The sequence below is a fragment of the Saimiri boliviensis genome, chromosome 8 (assembly GCF_048565385.1).
Source record: "Saimiri boliviensis isolate mSaiBol1 chromosome 8, mSaiBol1.pri, whole genome shotgun sequence".
NCBI classification, from domain to species: domain Eukaryota; kingdom Metazoa; phylum Chordata; class Mammalia; order Primates; family Cebidae; genus Saimiri; species Saimiri boliviensis.
In genome coordinates, this window is record NC_133456.1 from 119,154,206 (window position 1) to 119,180,780 (window position 26,575).

A 26,575-nucleotide genomic window follows, 5' to 3' on the forward strand; every position below is an offset into this window, starting at 1 on the left:
CCACCACATCCAGCTAACTTTTGCATTTTTTGTAGAGACGGGGTTCAACCATGTTGACCAGGCTGGTCTTAAACTCTTGATCTCAGGTTATCTGCCCGCCTTGGCCTACCAAGGTGCTGTGATTACAGGCAAGAACCACCATACCCAGCCTATTTTCTGATTTTTTTTTTTTTTAATATATATAATAGCCATTTTATTGGGTATGTTTTTGTAGTTTTGGCTTGTATTTCCCTAATGGTTAATGATGCCAAGCACCCTTTCATGTTCTTATTGGCTATTTGTATGTTTTCTTTGGATAAATGTATTGATTCAAGTCCTTTGCCCTATTTTTGAATCAGGTTTTTGGTAATATCTTTAGTTCTCAATATATTCTGTATGTTAATTCCTGATCAGATATATCAGTCGCAGATATCTTTTTCCATTATATGGGTTACCATTTTATTTTGTTCAAATAATTATCTTTTGATGTACAAAATTTAAAATTTTGTGTTTGTTCAGTTTATTTTTTGTTTGGTTGTCCATGCCTTTGGTGTCATAGCTAAGATAACATTGTTGAATCCAATATCATGAAGGTTTTGTCTGTGCTTTCATCTAAGTTTTATAGTTTTCTGTCTTACATTTAGATCTTTGATCCATTTTGAGCTAATTTTTGTCTGTGGTAAAAGTATGGATCCAGTTGGTTTTTCCATGTCAATATCTGGTTGTCCTTGCACCATGTATTGAAGACCGTCCTTTCCCTATAGAACAATTGTGGTACTCCTATTAAAAAAAATTGCCCATATATTCAATGATTTGTCTCTGGGCTCTCTTTCTATTCCGTTGCTCTCTGTCTAACCAGGCCACCATAGGGAAAGCCTAATATTTTAACTGTCAGCCTACAAGAAGCTAGAGCAGCCTTCACTGTTAACCAAAAGGGGATTCAAAGTTGGCAGTTTAAGCCTTAAAAAATAAAAGGGCTGGGCGCGGTGGCTCACACCTGTAATCCCAGCATTTTGGGAGTCCAAGGCAGGCAGATCACAAGGTCAAGAGATCAAGACCATCCTGGCCAACATGGTGAAACCCCATCTCTACTAAAAATACAAAAATTAGTTGAGTGCGGTGGTGGGTGCCTGTAATCCCAGCTACCTGGGAGGCTGAGGCAGGAGAATCACTTAAACCCAGGAGGTGGAGGTTGCAGTGAGCCGAGATAATGCCACTGTACTCCATCTTGGCAATAAAGTGAGACTCTGTCTCCAAAAAAAAAAAAATTAATTTTGTCGTAGGTTAGATTTTTGCTCTTTAATTTTAAAGAGAATTTTTAAGGCTAACCATAGCACACTATTGGGTCTTTCTAGAAATTTGATGTTTTTATCAGTTGTTTAGGATGAGATCCCTAAAATCCTTTTTTAAATTTAGAATTCTCATTTAAAGGATCCATCTTTTTGCCATTGACAATTAGGCAGTTTGGCAGTTTCCTACAGAACGAAACATACTCTGACCATATGATCCAGCAATTCCACTCCTGGGTATTTACCCAAGAAAGTTAAAACCTTCCATCCATACAAAAACCTGCACATGAATGTTAACAGCATTTGGTCACACAGTTCAAGCTCCCAAGGACATAAGACCCAAAACACTTTTGTTTCCAAGGCCTTCATTTTGGGGTATGGTTTTCTGGGTCCCAACAGAGGTTCCTGTTGATAGTTCCTCAAGCTGATTGTTTTCCTCATCCATATCCAGTCTCCTGATAAGCTCATCAGAGACAGTCTATGTATCTGTTAGAGTAGTTTGGATCTTGCACCCCTCTTTTTTTTTCTCCTGGGATTTCCATCTCTCTGCTTGCATTGCCCATCTGCTCTTACCTGCTGTCTCTGTTATCCATGTGAGCCCTTAGCATCTTATCCTAGTTGATTAAAATTCCCTGCCTCATAGTTCTAACATCCCTGTCATGCCTGGTTCTGATGCTTGCTCTACCTCTACTCTTGACACTGTGTTTTTTTGCTTTTGTGTACGCCTGTGTCTTTCTTCAGAGCCAGCTGTGGCGTGCTGGTGAAAGGCACTGTTGTGGTGACTAGGCTTTCAGTGCTGTGGGGTGAGGTGTGGGCAGGGGATACCTCCTACAGGAGGCCTGGGAGTCTCAGCCTGCAGTGAGCCAGGGCCCTGGACTGTGAAGCTCACAGGAGCTTCTCTCTTTTCCTCCGTTCTTAGGTGGGGCGGGATGGCTAGAGGAGGCAGGAGCTGTGTATTTCCCTTCCTCTAAGTTTGTTTTGCTCTGATTAGACCCCAGCAAGTTGGACTGGTTAAACTGCCTTTCCTGAGAGCAGACCTTGTCAAGAAGAACGAGCACTCTGGTATTTTTCAGAATGGTTACTTTTCCCTACTATTGCCAGAAGCATAAGGGGATTTTTCTCTAATATGCACTGTGAGGACCCGATTGAGCTCCGGAAAGTATAACTCTCAGAAGTGCACGGCCCCCTTGTCCCCAATGACTAGGACTCCCTGCAGTTGTTAACTCTCAGACTTGTCCACCGTGAACCTCCAGGAATTCATCAGTTACAGTGCAGTGTTTTCTATCCTGGCTCTGGTTCCTGCAATGGTTTCTGCTCCGTACGTGACATTGTGATCGCTTCTCTGTTCATGTGTTTGTCTGTTCAATTTGGCACCAGTTGTTTGCCTTGTGACCTTACTTCTTTTAGGACCTAAGAAGAGTTGTTAATTTTTCTGTTTTTGAGATTTTTTTGCTTGTCAGACTAGAGTGCTGACTTCCAAGCCTCTCACATACAGAACCTGAAGTTGCAGCATCTTTGTGTAATGCATATGTCTTCTTTGGTGTTGTGTGTGTTTGTTTGTTTTCTTATTGGGTTGTTTTATTACTCAGTTTTGAGAGTTATTTATATGTTTTGGATGTAAGTCCTTATCAGATAACGTGATCTACAGATACGTTCTTGTCTTTTGTTCTCCTAAGAGTATTTTAAGAGCAGTTTAAATTATAACCAAGTTTATCATTTTTTTCTTTAATGAATCTTCCTTTTGGTTTATACCTATGAAATCTTTGTCATGGTTACAAAAGTCTCCTCCTATAAGTTTAATTGCTTTAGATTTTACTTTTTGAGGTCCATTTTAGGTTAGTTTTTGTAAAAGTTATGAAATAAGGATCAAAGTTAGTTTCATTTCGTGCATATGAATCTGCAGCTATTCCAGCACCATGTGTTGAAAGTCTTCTCTCCACCGTGTTGCCTTTGCACCTTTGTCAGAAGTCATTTGTCTGTGTAAGTCTGGATTTATTTTTGGACTGTCTCTTCTGTTTCATTGATCCGCTAGCCTGCTTTGACTCCAATAGTGCACTTCTTGGATTATCGGTGTAGCTTGCTTTATTGTGCTAGTCTTCATTGTGCTTTGCAGCTACCACGTTTTTTATAAACTCAAGGTTTGTGGCAACCCTGCATCAAGCAAGTAATTGGCACCATTTTTCCAATACATTTTTCCGTGTATTCACTTCATGTCTCTGTGTCACATTTTCGTAATTCTCAAAATAGTTTAAGCCTTTTCGTAATTACTCATGCTAATGGTGATCTGTGATCTTCGGTGTTTTGGGGCTCCAGGAGCTATGCCATTTAAGACGACAAACTTAATCTATAAATGGTGTGTGTGTTGTTACTTCTCCACTGACGAGCTGTTCCCTGTCTCTCTCTCTTTGCTTGGGCCTTCCTATTCCCTGAGACGTGACAGTATTGAAATTAGGCCAACTAATAACCCTACATTCCCTCCTCTAAGCGTTCCAGGAAGAGTTGCTTGTATCTCACTTTTAATCAAAAAACTAGAAATGATTAAGCTTAATGAGCAAGCCATGTTAAAGCCCGAGATAGGCCAAAAGCTAGGTCTCTGGAGCCAGTTAGCCAAGTTGTAAATGCAAAGGAAGAGTTATTGTAGGAAATTAAGTGCTCTTCCAGTGAACCCAGAGATGATAAGAAAGCGAAACAGCCTTTTCGCAGAGGTGGAGAAAATTTGATCTGGATAGAAAAACCAGTCATAACATTCCCCTAAGCCAAAGCCCAATCCAGAGCAAGACCCTAACTCTCTTAAGTTCTGTGAAGGCTGAGAGGTGAGGAAGCTGCAGAAGGAAAGTTTGAAGCTCACAGTGGTAAGTTCATGAGGTTAAAGAAAATAAGCAGTCTCCATAACATAAAAATGCAAGGTGAAACAGCAAATTATCCATTAGATTTGGGTAAGATCACTATGAAAAAGGAAACTGTAGTTGAAAGCTTTTCCGCAAAGAAAACTCCTGCCCAGGCAGGACGCAGTGGTTCACAGTTGTAATCTCAGCACTTGAGAGGCTGAGATGAGTGGACCCCTTAAGCTCAGGAGTTCAACAGCCTGGGAAACTCTGTGTCTACAGAAAGTACAAAAATTAGCCAGGTGTGGTGGTGTGCTCCTGTAGTCCCAGCAACTTGGAAGGATAAGGCAGGAGAATTGCTTGAGACTGGGAGGTTGAGACTGAATGAGCCATGATCATACTACTGCACTCCAGCCACAGTGACAGAGCAAGACCCAAGAAAAGAAAAGAAAAACCTCTATCCAGATTGATTGGGGTTATAAAGAAGACACAAATTACCAATTAACAGGGATGAGTGATGTAACAGGACTACAGATTCCACAGGTGGTAACAGAGCATTATGTTGGCAACTCTGTGCTTAAATCCCACGACTTAGATGAAACAGACCAAATCTTTGGATAGAGGTTTTTCAGTTTTATTGACCTTATCAAAAAGTGTTTTTGGCCAGGCACAGTTGCTTATGCCTGTAATCCCAGCACTTGGAGAGGCTGAGGCTGGTGGATCACCTGAGGTCAAGAGTTCAAGACCCCTTCACCAACATGGTGAAACTCCATTTCTACTAAAAATACAAAAATTAGCTGGGCATGGTCGCGGGCACCTGTAGTCCCCACTACTCAGGAGGCTGAGGCAAGAGAATTGCTTGAACCCGAGAGGTGGAGGTTGCAGTGAGCCTAGATGGCACCATTGCACTCCAGCATGGGGGACAGAGGAAAACTCCATCTCAAAAAGAAAACCAAAAAAAAGTTAGTGTTTTCATTTTATTGATTTTTCTCATTTGTTTTACTCTTTCCTATTTCATTGTTTTTCTTCTGATCTTTGTAATATACTTTCTTCTGATTTCTTTGGGTTTACTTTACCCTTTTTCTTGTGTACTAAGTTGGAAACAGAGCTCATTAATATCAGGCCTTTTTTATTTTCCGATATAGCCATTTAGTTTTATTATTTTCCCCATAAATAGTGCTTAAGCAGAATCTCTCAAATTTTGATACATTGTTTTCATTTTCATTTACTTCCAAATACTTTATTTCCTTGATTCTTAGGTAACTTAGAGATATTTAATATAGTATACAAATATTTTGGGATTTTCCAGGGATCTAGTTTTTATTAATTTCTAGTTTAATTTCATTGTAGTCAAAGTACATACTTTGTATGACTTGAATTTCTTTAAATGTATTAGTTCTTGCTTTATGGCTCCAAATAGAATCTGTCTTGTTAAATATTTCATTTGCCCTTGAGAAGAATGTGTGTTTTGCTATTGCTATGGGGGATATTTTGTCAGTGTTAATGAGGTCAAGTTGAGTGATAGTGTTCAAGATTACTGTACTCCTTCTGATTTCTGCATACTTGTTCTGTCAACCATTGAAACAAGGGTTCTATTAATTTTTGCATTTGTCTGTCCTTTTAGTTTTATCAGTTTTTCCTTCATGTGTTTTGAAGCCTTGTTAAGATTTTTGGCCTCTTGATTAATTGACTCCTCTCTGTCTTTAGTAATTGTTTTTGCTCTTAGTTTACTTTGTCTCACATTAATATAATCACTCCAGGTTTCTTTTGACTAATCTTAACATGGTATATCTTCTTCTTTCCTTTGGCTTTTAACCTGTTTGTTTATTTAATAAAGTGTGTTTAAAAATTTTTTTTAATGGATGAGAGATTTCTATGTTGCCCAGGCTGGCCTCAAACACATAGTCTTGCCTTCTCATGCGCCAGGACAAGTGGCCTGAGCTACCGTGGCTCCCACATTTTTTATGGATAACATTTGGGCTTTGCTTTTTTGTCTCCTAATTCAAGTGTTTAGCATGTTAACATTTGGTGTGGTAATTGCTTTGGTTAGGGTTAGATCTCTCATCTTGCTATTTGTTTTAGAATAGTTTTAGACTTACAGAAGAACTGAGACGATTGAACACACAGTGTTCCCCTATAGCTGGCACTCAGTTTTTCCTACTCTTAACATCTTTTATTAATATGGTACATTTGTCCCAATCACTGAACCAGTAGTGATACATTTTAACCTAAATGTCCTTTTTCTATTGCAGGATCCCAGCTAGGAACCACATTTTATTTAATCTTATGTTTCCTTAGGCTCCTCTTGGCTTTAACAGTTTCCCAGGCTTTCCTTTTTTTTGGTAATTTTGATATCATAGTTCTGAAGAGTACTAGTCAAGTATTTTGTAACATTCTCTTCTGTTAGGATATGTTTTTCTCGTTATGATATTACAGTGTTAATGGGTTTAAGAAGGTGAAACACCGTTTTTATCACATATATCAAGGGTGCACACTGTCAGTGTGACTTATCACTGTTGGTATGATCTTGATCACTTGGCTGTTTCCTGGGTTTCTCACTCTGAAGTTACCCTTTCCCTCCCTGTTTCCATGTTGTACTGTCTGGAAAGAAGTCTCTGCATACAGTCCAAACATAAGGAATGGGGATTTATGGTCTCCCTCCATGAGGACACAAATATCTGTAAATTATTTAAAATTCTTATGTATGGGAGATTTGTCCCTTCTCCTTTATTTATTTACTATTTATAGCAGTATGGGTTCAAGAATGTTTGTTTTATACTTTTGGTTATAATCCAATACTGCTTTATTTTTTTGTTCAAATTATTGTTCTTGCTTTGGCCATCAGGAGTTCTTCTGTTCGGCTCCCTTTGACATACCCCATCAACGTAGGGTTTTTGTGGTTATTTTGTTTGGTTTGGTTTTTTTTCTCCTCGCTTCAGCCCTAGATTCAGCCATTTCTCCGAGGAGTGCTGGCTCCTTCATTGGAGAGTGATATCGGAACTCAAGATTGAGTACGAGGTGTGTTGTTTATTTTTGTCCCATCTGTTCTTTGTTCCTCTTTCGCTCTTTCTCTGTTTTTCTTTGGAGTAGGCTTCTTTTTCCTTGTTTTGCTGTTTTAATGGTTTCTTTGCGTTTTACTCCACTTCTTTCGGTTAACACAGTCTACCTTCAGATGGCTGCGTGCTGCTTCACATAGAGCTCAGCATCAGGGCAGTCTGCTGTCTTTTCTCGTGGCCTGGATGCTTTCTTTGGTCATCATGTATTATGCAGTTACATTATAAACTGACAATATGTTGTTTTCATTTTTATTTAAGTCAGTTATTTTTAAAAGAGATACAAGTTATAACAAGCCAAAAAAGCGTACATATTTATACATGTCCTGGTAGTTTCTGGTGCTCTCTGTTCCTGTGTGTAGATTTTCTCTGTGTTGGGGGCTGACTGTGGCAGGGTCTCCTGTTACACTTGAGCTGAGCTGCTTGATGTTGTCCGAAGCTTACGGATCCTCTGTGCTGGTTGGTCATACTTCTCATTTCTGTGTTTCGTTTTGGGAAGTTTCTGTTACTGTATCTTTAGGTTCCGAGTCTGCCATAATGCCTACCCTGTTAATCTCATCAAGTATTTTTCGCACCAGACATTGGAGTTTCATCTCTAGCAGTTTTTTCTTTTATTTTCTTTTCTTTCGGTAAGTTTCATGTCCTTACCGGACTTTAAACATATGGAATACAGTTATGGTAACTTTCAGTGTGTCATTATCAGTTAATTTTAACCTCTGTGTCAATTCTGGATTGATTTCTGTTGGTTGACATTTCTCAATGTCATGTGTCAGATATTCTTGCTTCTTTCTTTGCATGCATGCTAATTTTTAGTTAGATCGAATTTTACTTTATTCAGGGCTTAGTATTTTTGTAGTTCTTTAAATGTTTGATTTTTGTTCTGGGATGCAGCTAAGTTTCTTGGAAACAGTGTGATCCTTTCATATCTTGTTTTTAAAGATGTGTTAGGCGTGAGTGGAGCCGTGCTGTGTGGGACCTGTTTTCTACCACGGAGGCAGGGCTCGGGAATCACAAGATTTTCTTTTGGGAACAGTTACATTTCAGGCCCTGCACGTGAATGACATAAATTGTTATACTTCTGATCCTCTCAGGTGATTCTTCCATGAGCATGGGGTGGTTTCATCACATCCTTGCTTTGCAAAAACCCTGTCTGACTACCTGGTGGGGCCTGGGCCCCTGTGGTTCTCCGGAGCTCCTCTTCCTGTCCTGTACACTCAGCCTCTCCGTCTCCTGCATTCTGTTGATCTCTTCATCACAGCCATACGCTGGGTTCCCACCTGCCTTCCCACTCCCTGGGCACAGCCTGGGACTTCCCCCAAGGGAGTGGGCTGGACGTGTCGGGGTTACTTTAGTGTCTCATGTTACATAGGAATCCATGTCCTTTGTTGCCCTATGTCCCACATCTGGAAAACCATCGTTTCATCTATCTTACTTGGTTTCTTGGTGATTTTAAAGAGAACGTTAACCTAGTTCCTGTGATCCTATCTTGCCTGGAGGCAGATTGCCTGTGTCTTACTGACAACACATGCCCAGCATCCAGTCTCCCTGAGAGCCCGCCTCACTTCCTTGCCACTGACTTTGCTTCCCGTTTTCCTCTGCGGTGCCAGGCATCACTTGCATGGTTGGGGCATTCCCCACCTTTCTAAGGTTGTATTATCACCCATCTTAAGTGAAACTGCCCTGGGCAGCCTGTCTTTCACAGCAGAACACTGAAGCTATTTTCTTGCTGTCCCCATCTCCTTGCCTCCAGTCTCTCTTGAATCCAGTCCAGGTAGACAGTTGACCTAAGTGGCATTTATTGAGCTCTTTAATGACGCTGGTGCAGCAAGATCTAGATCTAGTACTTAGTTCCAACTTCTTAACGTACCTACCTTTACTGTGTTATTTTATTGCGGATGATTCTCTTGGCTCCTAACTACACAGTATCCTAATGGTGTTCACAGTCAGTGTGACCCCATTTCTTACGTGTCCATCACCCCTCTTCTCAGCTGTGCCGGGCTCCTACTGTTGGACGTGACCCCTGTGCTTGAAGCACCCCACTTAGAACACACTTCCCACTTTCCTGCACGTCCCACCCCTCCTCCATCAGGTCACATGGCACTTCCTGTCGAGAGGGCACCAGGCCTTGTCTCCCCTCATTCTGGGTTGTTTCCTCAGTGTCAGTTTCTCTCTGACATGGTGTGTATAGTTGCTGATTAACTGTCATATGCCTCTCCCATCAGAGTGTTGGCTTCATGAGAGCAGAGGCTTTGCCTTATGCAGGCTGAATTCACAGAGCCTGCAATAGTGCCTGGCACATAGAAATATTTAGTAAATACCTATTAAACATGGGGGCGTGGAGTGTGAATTTAAATGAGTGATCCGGAGACGCCTTCTAGATGGACAGTGGCATCAGGTTGTGTTTTCAGTTTTCGGTCTCATTAAGACTGATGGTTTGGTTTTGTGTTACGGTTGCTTTAGCAGTTTTTTTTTTGTTTGTTTTTGCTGATGGGGTGGATTTTACTAAGCTCATTGTATAACACTATGCAAACTCTCTGTCCCTCTTATTTGTCCTGAACTCTCCACTTTGACTTTGCCTTTTCATGGTCTTTAACTTTGCCTTTTAAGATACAAGTCTGTCTTGTGTTAGAATGGCTCATGTATGATTGTACCATGTTAATTGGTATAGGAACATAGGAAAAAACTTAGTTCTTAGCATTTCAATGCCTGTCATCTCAACATTATTAAAATACCTGTTTACTCAGTGTCCAGAGTTCAGCTCCATCTTCTAGATCTCCTACATCCACAGCCCTGTGCTTCCCGTGACCACACACACCATGCCCTCTGGCATCCTCTCAGAAATTTCTTCCAGGATTTAGAACCAGCTTTTGTTTCCTCTTGAAGATCTGGTTTATTTATCATTTTGCTTTAAGAACTCTATAACACAACAATTTCTCAGTTGTTCCTTTGACTATCTGAAAGTTTTAAAGGCAAATTTAAGCCTCTGTTGTAGAAACTGTCTAATCCTAGGGACTGTGTGTTTGTGATCTCCAGCCTTGGGTTTTTGTTGTTGTTGTTGTTTGTTTGTTTGTTTTTGCCTGTTACCTTTTTTGTTGTTTCAATTTTTCCCTCTGTATTTTATTATTGTTCAGTGTCTGTGTTTGTATAGGTTACTTGAAAATTCCTTTTGAGACAAGACATTAACTAAGCTTACACTTGTGATTTCTGGTTTAAAAAAAAAGCCCTTGTTAAACTGCTTATGAGACTTAGATTATTTTTCTAAACTGTGCTGTTTTTGTTTTGGGGAATAAAGGAATAGATTTTTTTTTTTTTTAAATGTGATTTACTCTTTGAAAGGTAAAATAGCATTTTTCATACTCAGTATGCACTTACGTAGTTGTGTCAGAAGTTGAAAGCATTAGAACTGCTGTGCTGAATTGTCTGCTTCCTAAATTTTAAGCCATTTTTCCTAAGTTGATCATTGTTTTTCTGTAGGAGGAAATGAGTCTCAGCCAGAAAGCCAGGAAGACCCCCGAGAAGTACTTAAAAAAACATTGGAATTCTGCTTATCTAGGTGAGGCTGGTTATGGTTTTTCTAGTACCTGATATTTCTGATATTGTACAAATAGTTAAGTTATATACAAATATAAGATTTTGTGAAAGAGTATGTATCTACTCATATCCATATAAAAGTGTGTGTGTGTGTGTATATATATATATATATATGATGTGGAGTATTGAGTAATAACTATCTTTTGACATTTGAGAATGGAAAGTAACCCTCATGTCAGTGGTCCCCAGAGTTGAGGCCACAGTGATCTTGGCGGTCAGTGTCTGAAGTGCCGTGTCTTACCTGGCCTGGCCTGGCCCGTGCTGCTGAATCAGACTCTTCATCACACTGAAGTCTGAGAACAAATGTGCTACGATGTTTCTGAAAACACACCTCATACTAAGATAGCAAGTTGTTTTACTTATGTAACACTCAATTTTAATAATTTTTCCCTCAAATAATACCTTTTTCTTAATAAAACCTTTAAAGTTCCAATGACAGAACTGGACATAAAGATAAACGGGATTGGGTTTGATGTAATTTCTCCAAGTATGACGATAAACCAGTTTGCCATGTGTAAGGTTTTCTGTCAGTGATGATGATTTTCCACGTGTTTTCTCTGGAACCCTGAGGATTCCACACAGGTGTCTGCTAGGAGCTCCTTGAAGCTGGTGTGGCTGTGTGAGGGGCTTTGCTGGCCTCCTCCCCAGGCCCATGCTGTTCCACATTTGGGGCCTGAGTGAACCCGCACCATGACACAGTAGACACAAAAGGTGCTGGGGCACCAGTTGAGCACCCTAGTGGAGCACAAGTGTGAGCTCTCTGCCACTCACGCCTGTCTGTAGTCCCACGGGGCCACAATCAGCTACATCTGGAAGGCCCTGGCGATGAGGGTGGAGTAGGGCCTGTTTCTGCATGTCCTCTGTTTGATTGGCAGTCATGGGCCTTCACCAAGGGACACTGATCAGAGGCCCCAGGAACACAGCACTATGTTTAGTTTTGAAATGTTTTTTGGTCCTTGTTCACTACATTACACAATGTCTTTTCTTGAGAAATCACAGGAAACATTGATCTTTGGCCAAAACACCAGAAAATAGCTCATCTTGGCCCAAACTGCTGATTATTTGTGGCTCACCTTTGGATTTTGTGGGTAAAGTTACTGATTCTGTTTCCTTCTTTTGAATTCTGGCTGCTAGGAAGCCAGGGCTGGATATAACCTCTCTAGTGAGTGCTCCAGAGTCTACAGGAAGAATTTTGGGAATGACCTTATCCTGGTCTATGCTGTTCCACATGGCTTTTTATGTTTTCCCTTCTTGTTCATTCAGCTGGATTTCTTTACTTAAAAAAAAGTTGGTGTGTGTGTGTGTGTTTTTTTTTTTTTCTGAGACAGAGTTTCACTCTTGTCTCCCGAGCTGGAGTGCAATGGCATAGTCTTGGCTCATTGCAACCTCCACCTCCCGGGTTCAAGCAATTCTCCTGCCTCAGCCTCCCGAGTAGCTGGGATTATAGTTGCCTGCCACCCCGCCTGGCTAATTTTTATATTTTTAGTAGAGACGGGGTTTCACCACGTTGGCCAGGCTAATCTCAAACTCCTGGCTCCAGGTGATCTGCCTGCCTTGGCTTCCCAAGTGCTGGGATTACAGGCATGGGCCACCATGCCTGGCCTAACAAAATTGTATGTGTTTTTAGTAAACTCCTCAAATACTGTTTCGGACAAAAACGAGAGCTATCAATAGTTACATCTTATTTAAGAATAATCATCATCTCATGAATTTTGATTGTAGAAAGTGCAGTATACTTTTACTTTTGCCCTCCTAGCCACTCCAAGGCAGAGATTTTGAAAAAATTTACCTGAGGCCAGAGAGACAGCAAATAACAGGTGGAGCCTGGGCTCAGATTTACCTCCGTGCCACACTCACGTCTCTTGTGAAAATGGAATTGCTGTAGGTTAAACTTCCTTTTAAAGAAATATTGATTAAAGGAGATTGTTTTCTTTCAACAGGGAGAACCTTGCTAGTGACATGTATCTTATATCACAGATGGATAGTGACCAGTATGTGCCAATCACAACGGTGGCTAACCTCGACCACATCAAGAAGCTCAGCACTGATGTGGACTTGATTGTGGAAGTGCTAAGATGTAAGTAAATGACAGCGTTAAATTAATAATACTTATCTTTAGATTATTTGTCTTATCAGTATGAACCTTTAAACCTATAGCCATCAAATCCTTCTCTGGACTTTAATTCCTTCCTGCCCGGGTCCAATAATTCTGGAATAGTGCCATATAGTCCCGGGGAGTGCCAACTGAATCCATCATGAAACGTCAAACAGGTTTTTGGTCATATGAAGTAGAAAAGGAATATTTTTAATGGGGATTTTAAAGACAGATGTTTCATTCCTAAAAAACAAAATAAAAATAACATTTAGAGTTAAAGTAAAATACATTTTAATTAATTACAGTTTTGCCACTAAAGGAGTTTCTTTCAAACTGCAACTTCCTGTTAATGTTTTGATGAAATATTTTTGCATTTTTCTTAAGATTATGTTGTGGATGAAGTTGTTTGTTTGAAGTTTGGCAATATCAGTGTTTCAGCATTAAGTGCAGATGGTGCCCACTACTTAGTTTTGAGTGATTGGATATCGCTAAGCCTGACTTACAGTCATTTAAGTCCACTGCCTACACTAACACAGAAGATTTTCACATTGTCCCTGGCTTAGCAGCTCTACTGAAGGCTGCAGATTTTTTTTTTCTTGTGTGGATATGACTTGACAAGTAGTATAAAAAATGAGCATCTTACCTTAGAACTTAGTTGGATTTTTTTTCACAAATAAAAGTCTTCTATTTTTCTGTTTTTAGACAAATATCATGGGTTATTAAATTATTGGAGACTGAGGAAACTGGCAAACATAATTACCATTGACTGTGAATTCTGAGAGTGGCACTGCCATCTGCCAGGATGGCGCTGTTCTCCCTGGTGTCACCATGCAGAACAGAAGCTGTTGTCTATGCCAGCTGAATTTGGCTCCGTCTTTGGAAGGCCAGCAGCATTTTTGTCCCTGTTTATACTCTGAAGTCTTTTTGGTTATGATTAGGAGTTCCAGGTTTAGTTATTCCTTTTAGGACAGACCTTGCAAACGCTGCTCCCCTGCTGGAATGATTTCTCAGTTGTTACTGGCAAGGGGTGTTTCTACCAACCATGAAGATGTTACATTGCTCTCTCTGGTGGCTTACGAGAGCCCACCTTCCCATGGGTATTCCAGAGCAGCCTCATCCCCTATTTTACCCCAGCTGCTCCCACCTTCTTTATGACTGTTAACCTTTTATCCATTTGTACTCAGCCCTTTAGTTTCTCATTTTGTCTTTTTTCACTCAATTTTTGGACAGAAATGTACATGCCTTTGTAAGAACCTGAGTGATAAGAATTATAGTTAGCAAGTTTACCGCATTAGTTATAGTTCTGAAGAGGATGAAGATGTCATCGGTAGGTCCACAGAAGCAAAGTTCTCAGCATATTTTTTAAAAAATAAATTAAATTAATGAATTTATTTATTTTTGAGATGGAATCACACTCTGTCACCCAGGTTGGAGTACAGTGGTGCCGTCTCAGTTCACTGCAACCTCTGCCCTCCTGTGTTTAAGTGATTCTCGTGCCTCAGCCTCCCAAGTAGCTGGGGATTACAAGCGTGCCCTAGCATGCCCAGCTAATTTTTTGTATTTTTAGTAGAGACAACGTTTCACCGTGTAGTATGGCCAGTCTCAAACTCCTGACCTCAAGTGATCTGCCCGTCTCAGTCTCCCAAAGTGCTGAGAGCCACTGTGCCTGATCTCATCTTAGTTTAAATCTTGTGCCCAAAATACCTAACAAAGACTCAGACACGTAGCAGATACTTGATGAGTATTTAATTTTATCTTTTTAAAAATTAAACTCGATTGTCTGAATGATTTTACTTTAATTTGAATACTGCAGCTCTTGTATTAAGTTGTGTAAGTTACGTTTCTAGATTATTTTTAATCTCATAATGCACACAGTGTGTGCGTCCAATATGTCTGATTCAAGTACTGTTTTTACCCTTAATATAACTGAAACTGCCAATTAAAAAGACATGCTAAAATATTTGTCACCAGAATAAAGACATTGCTTTGCATTCACACAGTGAGTACCAGAGCTGTTACAGTGAGCTACAACTACATATTCCAACAAGAATAAATTTTAAAATGAGAATGTTTATAAAAGCCTATTTCCAAATTTGTGCGAGGTGATACCATATATATAAAGCTTGGGGATGTGCAAAGCTGAAGCACAGGGATTTTTGTGGGTTCAGAGGAGCACAGAGGGGGTGTGAAAGCATGAATGGGATTCATTGTCGCATCATGGGGGGAGGTGAGTTGGGCAAGGAGTGAAGTGCAGAGGGTATCACCCCTGCTGTATGGAGGTAGAATTTACATACCATAAACTATACGTTCTGAGTGTACATTGGATAATTTTTACATATTTATACACCCATGAAACTACCACAATCACAAGACCAAACATAGCCACCACAGCCTGCCCCCGCCAAGCTTCCTCTACTCCCTCTCCTGGCAACCACTGATTTGCTTCCTGTCACTAGAGATTAGTTTGTAGTGTTTACAAATTTGATGTGAATGGAGTTGATTATGCAATATCGCTTTCTTTTGGTCAGGCATAACTATTTTTTTGTTTACTGGATTAGTAGGTGATTACTTCTTTTTGCTGGGAAGTATTCTCTTGAATGGATATTCCCAGTTGGTTTATGCACCTACTAGTTGCAGACATTTAGGTTATTGCCAGGTTTTGACCACTACAAATTGCTGTGAACACTTGTGTAAAAGTCTTTGTGTGACCATGTGCTTCCCTCTGTCTCGGGTAAATAACCAGAAGCGGAATGTCTGGATTGTGTGGTTAGGTGTATGATTAACTTTGAAACTGCCCATCTGTTTTCCAAAGTGGTTGGACCATTTTACAGTTGGCCACCACCAGCAGGGATGAGAGCTCCAGTTGCCCCAAATCCTTCTGACGCTTGGTATGTAGTCATGTTAATTTTATGTTTTCTAATAACGGGATAGTGGTATCTTATTGAGGTTTTAACTTCTGTTTCTCTAATGGTTAATGAAGGTAAGCATTTATTAAATGTGCTTATTTGCCTTCCTTTTTCTTCTTTGCAGAAGTGTCTGTTTAGAAGTCCCACACATACTTTATTAGTTTTACTAACAATTGAGTCCTTTCTTTAGAAGTTGACTTTTTTTTTTTTTTTTTTTTTTTTTTTGAGACAGAGTTTCACTCTTGTTACCCAGGCTGGAGTGCGATGGCGCGATCTCGGCTCGCCGCAACCTCCGCCTCCTGGGTTCAGGCAATTCTCCTGCCTCAGCCTCCTGAGTAGCTGGGATTACAGGCACGCGCCACCATGCCCAGCTACTTTTTTTGTATTTTTAGTAGAGACGGGGTTTCACCATGTTGACCAGGATGGTCTCGATCTCTTGACCTCGTGATCCACCCGCCTCGGCCTCCCAAAGCGCTGGGATTACAGGCTTGAGCCACCGCACCCCGCCGACTTTATTTTTTAAAACAGTTTTAGACTCACAGCAAAACTGAGCAAAGTAGAGACCTCTCCCATATAGTACCTGCACACATGTATGGCCTCTTCCCTTATGAACATTCCCCATCAGAGGAACATTTAGAATTGATGAAACTACACTGACACATCATTATCACCTGGAGTCCGCAGTTTACATAAGGGTTCACTTCGTATTGTATATTCTGTAGATCTGGACTACTGTATTGTGACATGTGTCTACCATTACAGTGTTGTATAGATAATTTTGCTGACCTAAACATCCTCTGAACACCACCTGTTCAGCCCTCCCTCCCCCTAAATCGCTGGAAGCCACTGATCCTATAGTTTGACCTCTTCCAGAATGTCATAGAGTTGGAATCCTATAGGACATAGCCTTTTCAGATTGGCTTCTTTCACTTAGCAATATATGTTGAAGGTTCCTCCATGTCTTCATGGCTTGATAGATCATTTCTTTTAGTGTTAAATAATAGTTAATTGTCTGGATGTCCCACAATTTGTTTATCTACCCACTGAAGGACATCTTGATTACTTCCAAGTTTTGGCAGTTATGAGTAAAGTTGCTATAAACTCTGTGTGCAGAGTTTTGCATGGACATAATTTTTTAGCACCTTTGGATAAATACCAAGGGGCACAATTGCCAGATCATATGCTAAAAATATGATTTGTTTAATAAGAAACCACCAAATTGTCTTCCAAAGTGGATGTACCACTTTGCATTCCCATCGGCAGTGAATGGGAGTTCCTGTTGCTCTACATCCTTGCCAGCATTTGTTGGTATCATTGATTTGGATTTTTGCCGTGCTAATAGTTATGCAGTGGCATCTCATTGATGTTTTAATTTGCATATTCTCTCTCTCTCTCTCTCTCTCTCTCTCTTTCTCTCTCTCTCTCTCTCTCTCTCTCTCTCTCTCTAAGTTTTGCTCTTCTTACCCAGGCTGGAGTACAATGACGCCATCTCAGCTCACGTCAACCTCTACCCCCCGAGTTCAAGCGCTTCTCCTGCCTCAGCCTCCTGAGTAGCTGGGACTACAGTTGTGTTCTACCACGCCCAGCTAATTTTTGTGTTTTTAGTAGAGACGGGGTTTCATCATGTTGGCTAGGATGGTCTCAGTCTCTTGACCTCGTGATCTGCCCACCTTGGCCTTCTAAAGTGCTGGGATTACAGGCGTGAGCCACCACGCCCAGCCAAGTTTGTTCATTTTCTTATTGTTGAGGTTTTTAGATTTTTTTTGTATTTCGATGTTAACAGTTCTTTATCAGATGTATCTTTTGCAACTATCCATCTGTCAATGGCTTGTCTTCTCATCCAGTTGACATTGCCTTTCACAGAGCAGAAGTATTAAATGTTAATGAAGTTTTTCATGGATGAATCCTTTGGTGTTGTATCTAAAAAGTTATTGTCAGACCCAAGGTCTTCTAGATTTTCTCCTATGTTTTCTACGACTTACGGTTTTGCATTTTACACTGAGGTCCATGATTCATTTTGTGTTAATTTTTATGAATGGTGGCGCCAGGTCTGCATCTAGACTAATGTTCTGCACATGGATGTCGAGTAGTTCAGCACCACTTACTGAAAAAGATGCTGCTTTGCTCCTTGATCACATTGTCAACGACGCATGTGTGTGCACGTTAATATGTATTTCAGGTATTCTGGATACAAGTCCTTATCACACACGTGTTTAACAAATATGCTCTCTCAGTCTACAACTGGTTTTTTTTGTTGTTCTATCAGTGTTTTTCAAGAAGCAGAAGTAGTAATTCTTTATATAGTCTAATTTGTTAATTTTTTTCCTGTTACAGATCTTGATTTTGGTGTTGCACATAAGAAATCTTTGCTTGGCCCAAGGTTATGATAGTTTTCCTTATATCAGTTTTATGTTTTACATTTGAACATTGGAGTCTGTGATCTGTGTTGTGCTGATGTTTGTACATGGTGTGGGATGTGGATCCTGAGTGCATCTGTTACAGCACCACGCGTGTCTGGGCCCTTGAATTGACTGCCCATGCACCGGTGTGTTGATCTCTGGAACATGTGTTCTATTCCCTTGATTACTTGTCTGATTTAGTAAAGACACTGTAGTATCTTGATCACTGTAATGTTATAAGTCTTAAAGTAGGTACGGATCCTCCAGCTTTGTTGTGGTTTTCCTAAATGTTTTGCTTTTGTGTATAAATTTTAGAATAATTGTGACAGTTTTTCAAAAAGTTCTGTTTGTGTTTCTATTGGGATTGCATTGATTCTGTAAATTTACTTGAGAAGAAGTTACCGATTCTACCAATGTTAAGTTTTTTAACCCATAAGCACAGAGTATGTCGATATTTTGGTCTTTAAAATGTTCTCTTGGCAGTGTTTTGCACTTTTCAGCATACAAGTCTTTGATATCTTTTGTCAGATTAAGATATAAAAACTAAGTTATAGTCATGCACCAGTTACCTTTATTGTAGAGTAACCTTTGGTGTTTTATGTCTTTAAAGAAATGTTTCTATTTCATGTAATTTATTAGTGTGAACTTTTTCATAATATTCCATTGTTATCTTTTTCCTGTTGATAGAACCTGTAATGATGTTGCCCACTTCCATTCCTGATGCGGGTAGTTTGTGTCTTTGCAATAGTGGGCACCTCTGAGCCCTAATTATGATCATTACGTGTCGTGACTCGAATCTGTGCATTGCATAATTTCATAGATGTGATACCAGAACACAATAAAAGTTTATGTAAAAACTGGCAAAATCTAAACTAGGCCTATTGCTGCAGCCACGTGAGCATCCTAGTGAGAACAATGCATGGCTGTTAGGTAAGAGATTATCATCAGGGAGCCAGCAAAAGGCTTTCTGAATCGGTTATAATAAGACAAGATTATTTCGTTTTAGGTACTTGTGGAAAGGAGAAAGCCATTAACCCTGTATTTTAATCTGCCTTTAGTACTTGACCTGTTTAGAACCTTTGCTTCATACTGTTGCATACATTATAGCTCTTGTAGGATTTTAAAATGTCCATAGTTTTGAAAAATTTAACAGGTGAGATTGGTTTAAACCTTTTGTGTTAGGCTAGCAAAATTTTTGACAGTTTGCCCAGTATTTGCAGATTTCTTTAGCTTATTTAGTAATACAGTATAACACATTTCACTGGCAAATCACGTTTCATTATTTTTGTTTTACCATTGATTTTTCTTTTCTTTATAGCTTTACCTTTAGTCCAAGTGGATGAAAAGGGAGAAAAAGTAAGGCCAAATCAAAATCGCTGCATAGTAATATTGCGTGAAATATCTGAATCTACCCCTGTGGAAGTAAGTAATTTCTCCTCTGAAGGTTACTTGGATATTTTCCTGACAGTCTTTGTTGGTTTTTATTTTTATTTTTACTTTTATGTTTTATTGGGGCTGTGTATTTTGTAGACTGAATTCTTACATTAATATTGTTTGCCCAGGATTTATACCACTGAGAGTTACAGAGTAGGAGGGAACAATTTCCAAACCTTTTGATCTCAGGACTCCTTTATACTAAAAATAGTGAGGGTTTATCCATTACTATAGCAATTAAAAATAACACATTTAATTTTTTTTTTTTTTTCAGACCGAGTTTCGCTGTTGTTACCCAGGCTGGAGTGCAATGGCGCGATCTCGGCTCACCACAACCTCCGCCTCCTGGGTTCGGGCAATTCTTCTGCCTCAGCCTCCTGAGTAGCTGGGATTACAGGCACACGCCACCATGCCCAGCTAATTTTTTGTATTTTTAGTAGAGTCCGGATTTCACCATGTTGATCAGGATGGTCTCGATCTCTTGACCTCATGATCCACCCGCCTCGGCCTCCCGAAGTGCTGAGATTACAGGCTTGAGCCACAGCGCCCAGCCGTCACATTTAAATATTTTACAAATAAGATTAGTAAACGCACAAATCACGATAAAGAGCACTTTTGTGATGAATAACTTTTCAAAACAAGTATTTTTATGACAGAGGGGCATTGTGAATAACTCTCTGAGCCACCAGTGTGGCCTAGTCCAAGCCAGCCCAGCCACTCTTAGAGAACCAGTAACTTGGGCAGTAATTTTAGGGAATCATGGTATTTGATAGCTTAAAAGTAATGAAAAGCAATCTACTTCTATATGTTGCTGTAAAATCTGCTATTTGCCCAAATGCCTAAACTAAGTTGCTTTGTGTAGTAAATGATGGTTATGCTTGAGATCATGAAGTCTTCATGTAAGGTGCTGGGAACGTAGTTTATTCTGCCTCAGAAAACAGAATCTGCCTTCTCTGGGGACTCGCAGAACACAGGAATCCTGGTTTGTTATTCGTCTTACATCTCACATGATTTCAGCCTCAGTCGTTCATGCTACATCTTCCCACACACCTTCTCTGTAGAGCAAATAGACGTTGCTGCTCAGGCTTCCAAGATTTAGTTTTTCGGTACAAGTGGGTTAGTGTGTATGAGGGTATTTTTAAGGAAAACAATTCTCGCATGTGACAAAGGTTAGGATTCCAACCACGTTGTCTGCCTAGCATAAGAAATTCTATTACTCTCATATAAGTAATTCTATTACTCTCATATAAGTATGGTCTTATTCTAGCAAGTTTTACCTTCCTTTCAACACAAGCTGTCTTTACTAGTTCTAATATGTGGAGAAAAAGAATTTAGTATTATATACATATATATTTTATTAAGGGTCTCAATATGAAGGACCAGTATATTTCTTATGACTAATTTGGACATCTGTATTAATTCAAAGTAATATTTAAAACATAGATCCTAATTTTTTAAGACTTGAAATGTTTATAAAACTTTAACCAGGAAGAATTTTCTGCATTTAACAGTAGACATTGATTTTGGAGTTCTGTTATTCAAAACTGCTGACCTTATGTCTGTTGCAAAACTTGAGCAATGAAAGTCTTGAGAAGGCTTAAAGTAAACTCTTTGATACAAATTAAAAGTTGTGGAAAAAAGGGAAGGAAAATAAATAGGCTAAAACAATCCACATAAGAAAATAAATTCCCAAAGATTCTATAACACCTTTCTACTGGGTCTTAGAAGTGTAGGCTAGGAGTTTCCAGAAAATCCTTCCTTAGATGTAACTAGGTGCTCGTCAGTGATTAGTACATTTTAAATACTGATTCTGATTTTCTTAAAAGTAGGATTTTCCCAGAGGCAGAGGAGTAAACCATTTTTGCCACCAGCAGACTGATAGTCTAGTGGCCTTAAAGTGTTACTGGTTGAGTTTAAAAGTCATCATCCTAATTTACCATTATTCAAGTATGACTTTTGCATTGATGTGTGTGTGTGTGTGTGTGTTTTATCTTTTAACAAGTAAGCATTTGCCAGAGATGAGACAACAACATAAGGTATTAGAATCCCTGGAAATCATTTTTGTAGTTCATTTGGTCGTTCAGTTCCTTTTGTACTTTTTGAAGTGTACCTGGCTAGTAATTTTTTTATGGAATGACCCTTTTTTCCTGGTGCTGTTTTTCTTCTGGAATCTGGTATGAATATAGCCACTCTCGCTCCTTTTGTTTGGGATTAAATGTGTATTTTTATCTTTTTTTTTTTTTTTTTTTTTTTTTTTTTTTGGGCTTATTAGGTATAACTCTTTGTTTTTGTTTTTTAATGGTGCTTTGGGGCATGCTTCTCCAACCCTATGCGGCCCAACACAACTCATCAGCTTTCTTAAAACATTATGAGATTTTTATTTTTTTAAAGCTCATCAGCTATTATTAATGTATTTTATGTGTGGCCCAAGACAGTTCTTCTGCTTACAATGTGGCCTAGGGAAGCCAAAAGATTGGACGCCCCTGCTTCAGGGTTTTTAGCTGACCCCCTAACTGGACTAGAGTCTGTGTAATTCACAGAGCACCTTGCCTCTTTACCGTCCAGCCATGCATTCCCATTCTCCACTTCTGACCTGTGCTGTTGTCATACATTCTAATTCTGTGTAGTCATAAGCCTCACAGTACATCGTTGTTATGTTTGCTTTAAACAAGTCATTTCTTAAAAGAGATTAAAAATAAGAAAAATGTGTTTCATATTTATTCAATATTTACCATTTACAGTGCTTTATGTCCATCTGGACTTTCCGTCTGCCTGGTTATTCCTTTAGCATGTCTTGTACAGGTCTGCCAGTGATGAATTTCTTTTTCAGCTTTAGTATGTTTGGAAAATCTTTATTTAACCCTTATTTATGAAAGATATTTTTGCTGCATATGGATTTCTGGATTGATGGGGTCTTTCCTCCCTTTCTGTGTGTTAAAGATACTCTCTATTCTGGTATAAGTTTCCTGTGGTGGTTGTAATCTCCATCCTTCTGTATGTAATAAGTCTTTCTCTGGCTGCTGTGAAGATTTTATTACTGGTTTTAAGCAAATTGATTGCAATACGCTTTGGTATAGTTTTCAAGCTTCTGATACTTGAAATTTATCGAGCCATTATTTTGTTAAATGTTTTTTTCTCCCTTTTGTCTTTTCTTCAGAAAGTATCTAGTCAGCTGTTGATCTTATTTAGTGTAGTTTTAATTTCAGACATTGTATTTTTCATCTCCAGTGAAGTTATTTTGGGTCTTTTATAAAAAAATCTTTCATATATATTTAATATGCTTAGTCTTTCCTTTTATGAACTATGGAATGTATATATAGCAAGCGTTTTACTTTATTGAATATTTTGCATTTGAATAAACATTCTTGAGGTTTGTTTTGAAATGCAGTTAAGTTACTTGGAACCAACATGTTAGTTCAGAGCAGCCTTTTCTCTAGGGCTCATTTTCCCCACTGCTGAAACAGTGCCTTTCTGAGTACTGTCCCTGCTATCCTGTGGGTTTAGGAGAGTTTTCCATTGTGGCTACTGGGAAAACAAGCCATTCCTCTCTAGGTGAGCCTGCTCTGGGCTTGCTCCCTCTCATCCTCCAGGCTGAAGATGTGGGGAAGGCCATCTGCAGGCTCACCCTGCCGTCTCTGCAGCCCAGGCACCGAGGGCCACCTGCCTTGTTCTTGTTCATATCCCTCTCAGGGATCACACTCAGGTACTGCCTGGGGTTCAGGGCCTGAAACCGTTACTTCATGTATTTTTTCTTTAGTTTTTAAATTGAGTCATCTGGGAGAGTAAATCTAGCTCATTATGGTCAGAAACCAAAGTCCAAGCAATTTTTTTTTTCTTTTCTTTTTTTTTTTTTTTTTGAGACGGAGTTTCACTTTTGTTACCCAGGCTGGAGTGCAATGGCGCGATCTCGGCTCACCGCAACCTCTGCCTCCTGGGTTCAGGCAATTCTCCTGCCTCAGCCTCCTGAGTAGCTGGGATTACAGGCATGCGCCACCATGCCCAGCTAATTTTTTTGTATTTTTAATAGAGACGGGGTTTCACCATGTTGACCAGGATGGTCTCGATCTCTTGACCTCGTGATCCACCCGCCTCGGCCTCCCAAAGTGCTGGGATTACAAGCTTGAGCCACCGCGCCCGGCCGTATTTTTTTTTTTTCTTAAATTACCTTTTATTTTTTTAACGTCATGCAATTAGCCCAGAAAATGATGTGATAGTTTTCACATTAATTTGCTCAGTGGTGTCTAGGGAGTAGGAGAAGCTGTAAGTTGTGTAACTGTTTTTCTCTGTGGCATTGTGATTCTGATTCTGGAAGCCCCACTGACTCCTCATCCTTTTTGTAAGACAGATTTATTAGGCATCATGGTATGCTAGATTTTGTTTAAGGATAGCTCCTTAAGAGAAAGCATTTGTTAAAAAAATTTTTGTTGAGGACAAAAAGTTGCATTGTTGAAAATTAATTTCTAACATCTCTATTTCCCGTAGGAAGTAGAAGCACTATTTAAAGGAGATAATTTACCGAAATTTATAAACTGTGAATTTTCCTATAATGATAATTGGTTTATTACATTTGAAACAGAAGCTGATGCACAACAGGTAAGTTCTGTCTGCCATCACCGCATGAAGTGCATAGTTCACCTGTCTTTGGTATTGGTACCTGTGGGGACTACACTTGGGCATTGAGTTGACTTGTGATGGGAAGTTGGAATACAATAGGCAGAGGAAACCAAGTTGTAGAAACTTAAATGAATGTCTTTATATAGACTTTTTTTTTTTTTTTTTTTTTTGAGGCGGAGTTTCACTCTTGTTACCCAGGCTAGAGTGCAATGGCGCGATCTTGGCTCACCGCAACCTCCGCCTCTTGGGTTCAGGCAATTTTCCTGCCTCAGCCTCCTGAGTAGCTGGGATTACAGGCACACGCCACCATGCCCAGCTAATTTTTTGTATTTTTAGTAGAGACGGGGTTTCACCATGTTGACCAGGATGGTCTCGATCTCTTGACCTTGTGATCCACCTGCCTCGGCCTCCCAAAGTGCTGGGATTACAGGTGTGAGCCACCACACCCGGCCTTGTATAGACAGTTTTTATAGCAATATAAAAAGCATGTGACTTTCTAAGGACATTGTAAGCAAAGCAACCTTGGAAAATCAGTTTTGTTCTTCTGTCTGGGCAGAGAAAAGTTTTACTATTGCAGAGTGTTTGGTGGGGGGGAATTTGAACTTAATTTTCGTCTTCCAGCGGACATCGTTGTATGCTGGAAAACGCTTTTAATGGTATTGAGAAGTAAGCTCTGTAAGGAGATGTAAGGGGTTAGTAGTTTTCCTCCCCTTAAGGAAAATATCTTATTTGTGGGGAAACTAACACATATATTATAAAGTGTTAAATGGTATAAACAATGTCTGGGGTTCCGAAAAGAAAACACAGAAACCTGAAAGATGGATTTTAATTGGATGGAAGGGGAAAAGGGGAATGGAAGATAACCATGTTTGTGGAGCTCTGGAGTGTGAGCTCTGCTAGCCTGCATGGCGAATGTGGTCAGATGGGATTGCATCAGAGATGCAGCACCTTCACAGGTTTAATGTAGAATTAATGTGGAAAAGAACAAGGAGACATGTAAAGAACGACTTCTGAATGTCATCATCGTAGTCCTTTTCCTTCCTGTCTAGTATCTCCTGAACTGCATACTCCTAACCTGAAAGTGGGATTCATGCTAGGAACTAAGTATTTATCATTTTCCGCCAGGTCAAGATTCTTAGCCAGTGGTTTTTGGGAGACTTCTGTGGTATCCATTAATACTTAGAAAATTGTATACCATCTTGTTTGTGAGAATTTGGGGTATACATTACATAGCTCTTGTACTGTTATTTTAAGGGATCTGTGACCCAGGAAGTGTCAAGAATCGTTATTCTAGGTTCTGTTCACCGTAATTTAATTATGTATTTCCCTGTTTGAGCTACTGAGTGAATTATTGGTGCATCTTATTCATACGGTTAATTGAATGGAACTTTGCACTTAATTTTGCCCTTAGGCTTATAAATACCTTCGAGAAGAAGTCAAAACTTTTCAAGGAAAACCAATTAAGGTAAGCAAGACCATTGATTATATTGGTTTATTTGCAAATTGGTGTTCTTAAGTATTCGAATAGAAACTTGCGTATTTTCAAACAGGCGCGGATAAAAGCAAAGGCGATAGCTATAAACACATTTTTGCCAAAGAATGGATTTAGACCCCTGGACGTGAGCCTTTATGCCCAGCAGCGCTACGCGACATCATTCTACTTCCCTCCCATGTACAGCCCCCAGCAGCAGTTCCCTCTGTACAGCCTGATCACGCCCCAGACGTGGTCAGCAACGCACAGCTATCTCGACCCACCCTTGGTATGTCTTTTCTTTACTTGGAATTTATGTTGTAGACACTATGCTAGACACTTGAATCCTTATCTAATAGGAAGCCAGACATGTGTGCAGTCTGACATAGTGAAACAGACCTTCAAGTTATGTGAGGGATTTTAAATTTAGCTGAGAACAGAGCTGTGCATAAAGAATGCTGGATTGCTGGGATCACAGTCCTTGCCCAGCCCTTCTCCCCTCTTGACATCTAGCTCTTAGCAAGACACGGAATTCGATAAGAGCTGTAATGTACCTGGTGTCCGCTACACGGAGGACAGTGCAAGGGTGATTGACTGAGGAGGAAGAGGGGATGAACAGGCTTTTGACATCAAGGACGAGAAGGCCTGCTGTCTTGCCAGCCTTATTTTACTCACTTCTCAACAGCCTTAGAGTTGGTTGACATGATTAATTTTTATAGATTTTGGCCTTTGTGAAGGCCTATGGTTGGAATTCCTGAGTCTGTACTTGGTCTAGACATTTTCTCTGTGTGTGCTGCTGTAGATGCTTGATAGATCAGGCAGGTCTTGGGTGGGAATTAGCATGAGTTTGGTGGCCCTGGATGTATGAGAGTCAGCAATACACTGATAAGCATGTCCTTGAAACTGAAGTCTAGGTTAA

At 39.8% G+C, this 26,575-nt stretch overlaps 1 protein-coding gene across 6 annotated transcripts in view; it reads left to right on the forward strand.

The window, feature by feature from the left end:
* Positions 1 to 26,575, forward strand: part of LARP4B (La ribonucleoprotein 4B) — a 120,697-nt gene that overhangs the window by 74,786 nt on the left and 19,336 nt on the right. For all 6 annotated transcript variants that reach the window (XM_074405137.1, XM_039478679.2, XM_039478680.2 and 3 more), the window contains 6 exons: positions 10,621 to 10,699; positions 12,678 to 12,814; positions 19,456 to 19,559; positions 24,054 to 24,164; positions 25,597 to 25,650; positions 25,736 to 25,945. In XM_074405137.1, coding sequence (XP_074261238.1) covers positions 10,621 to 10,699; positions 12,678 to 12,814; positions 19,456 to 19,559; positions 24,054 to 24,164; positions 25,597 to 25,650; positions 25,736 to 25,945 — 695 coding nt within the window. The remainder of the gene's footprint in view (positions 1 to 10,620; positions 10,700 to 12,677; positions 12,815 to 19,455; positions 19,560 to 24,053; positions 24,165 to 25,596; positions 25,651 to 25,735; positions 25,946 to 26,575) is intronic.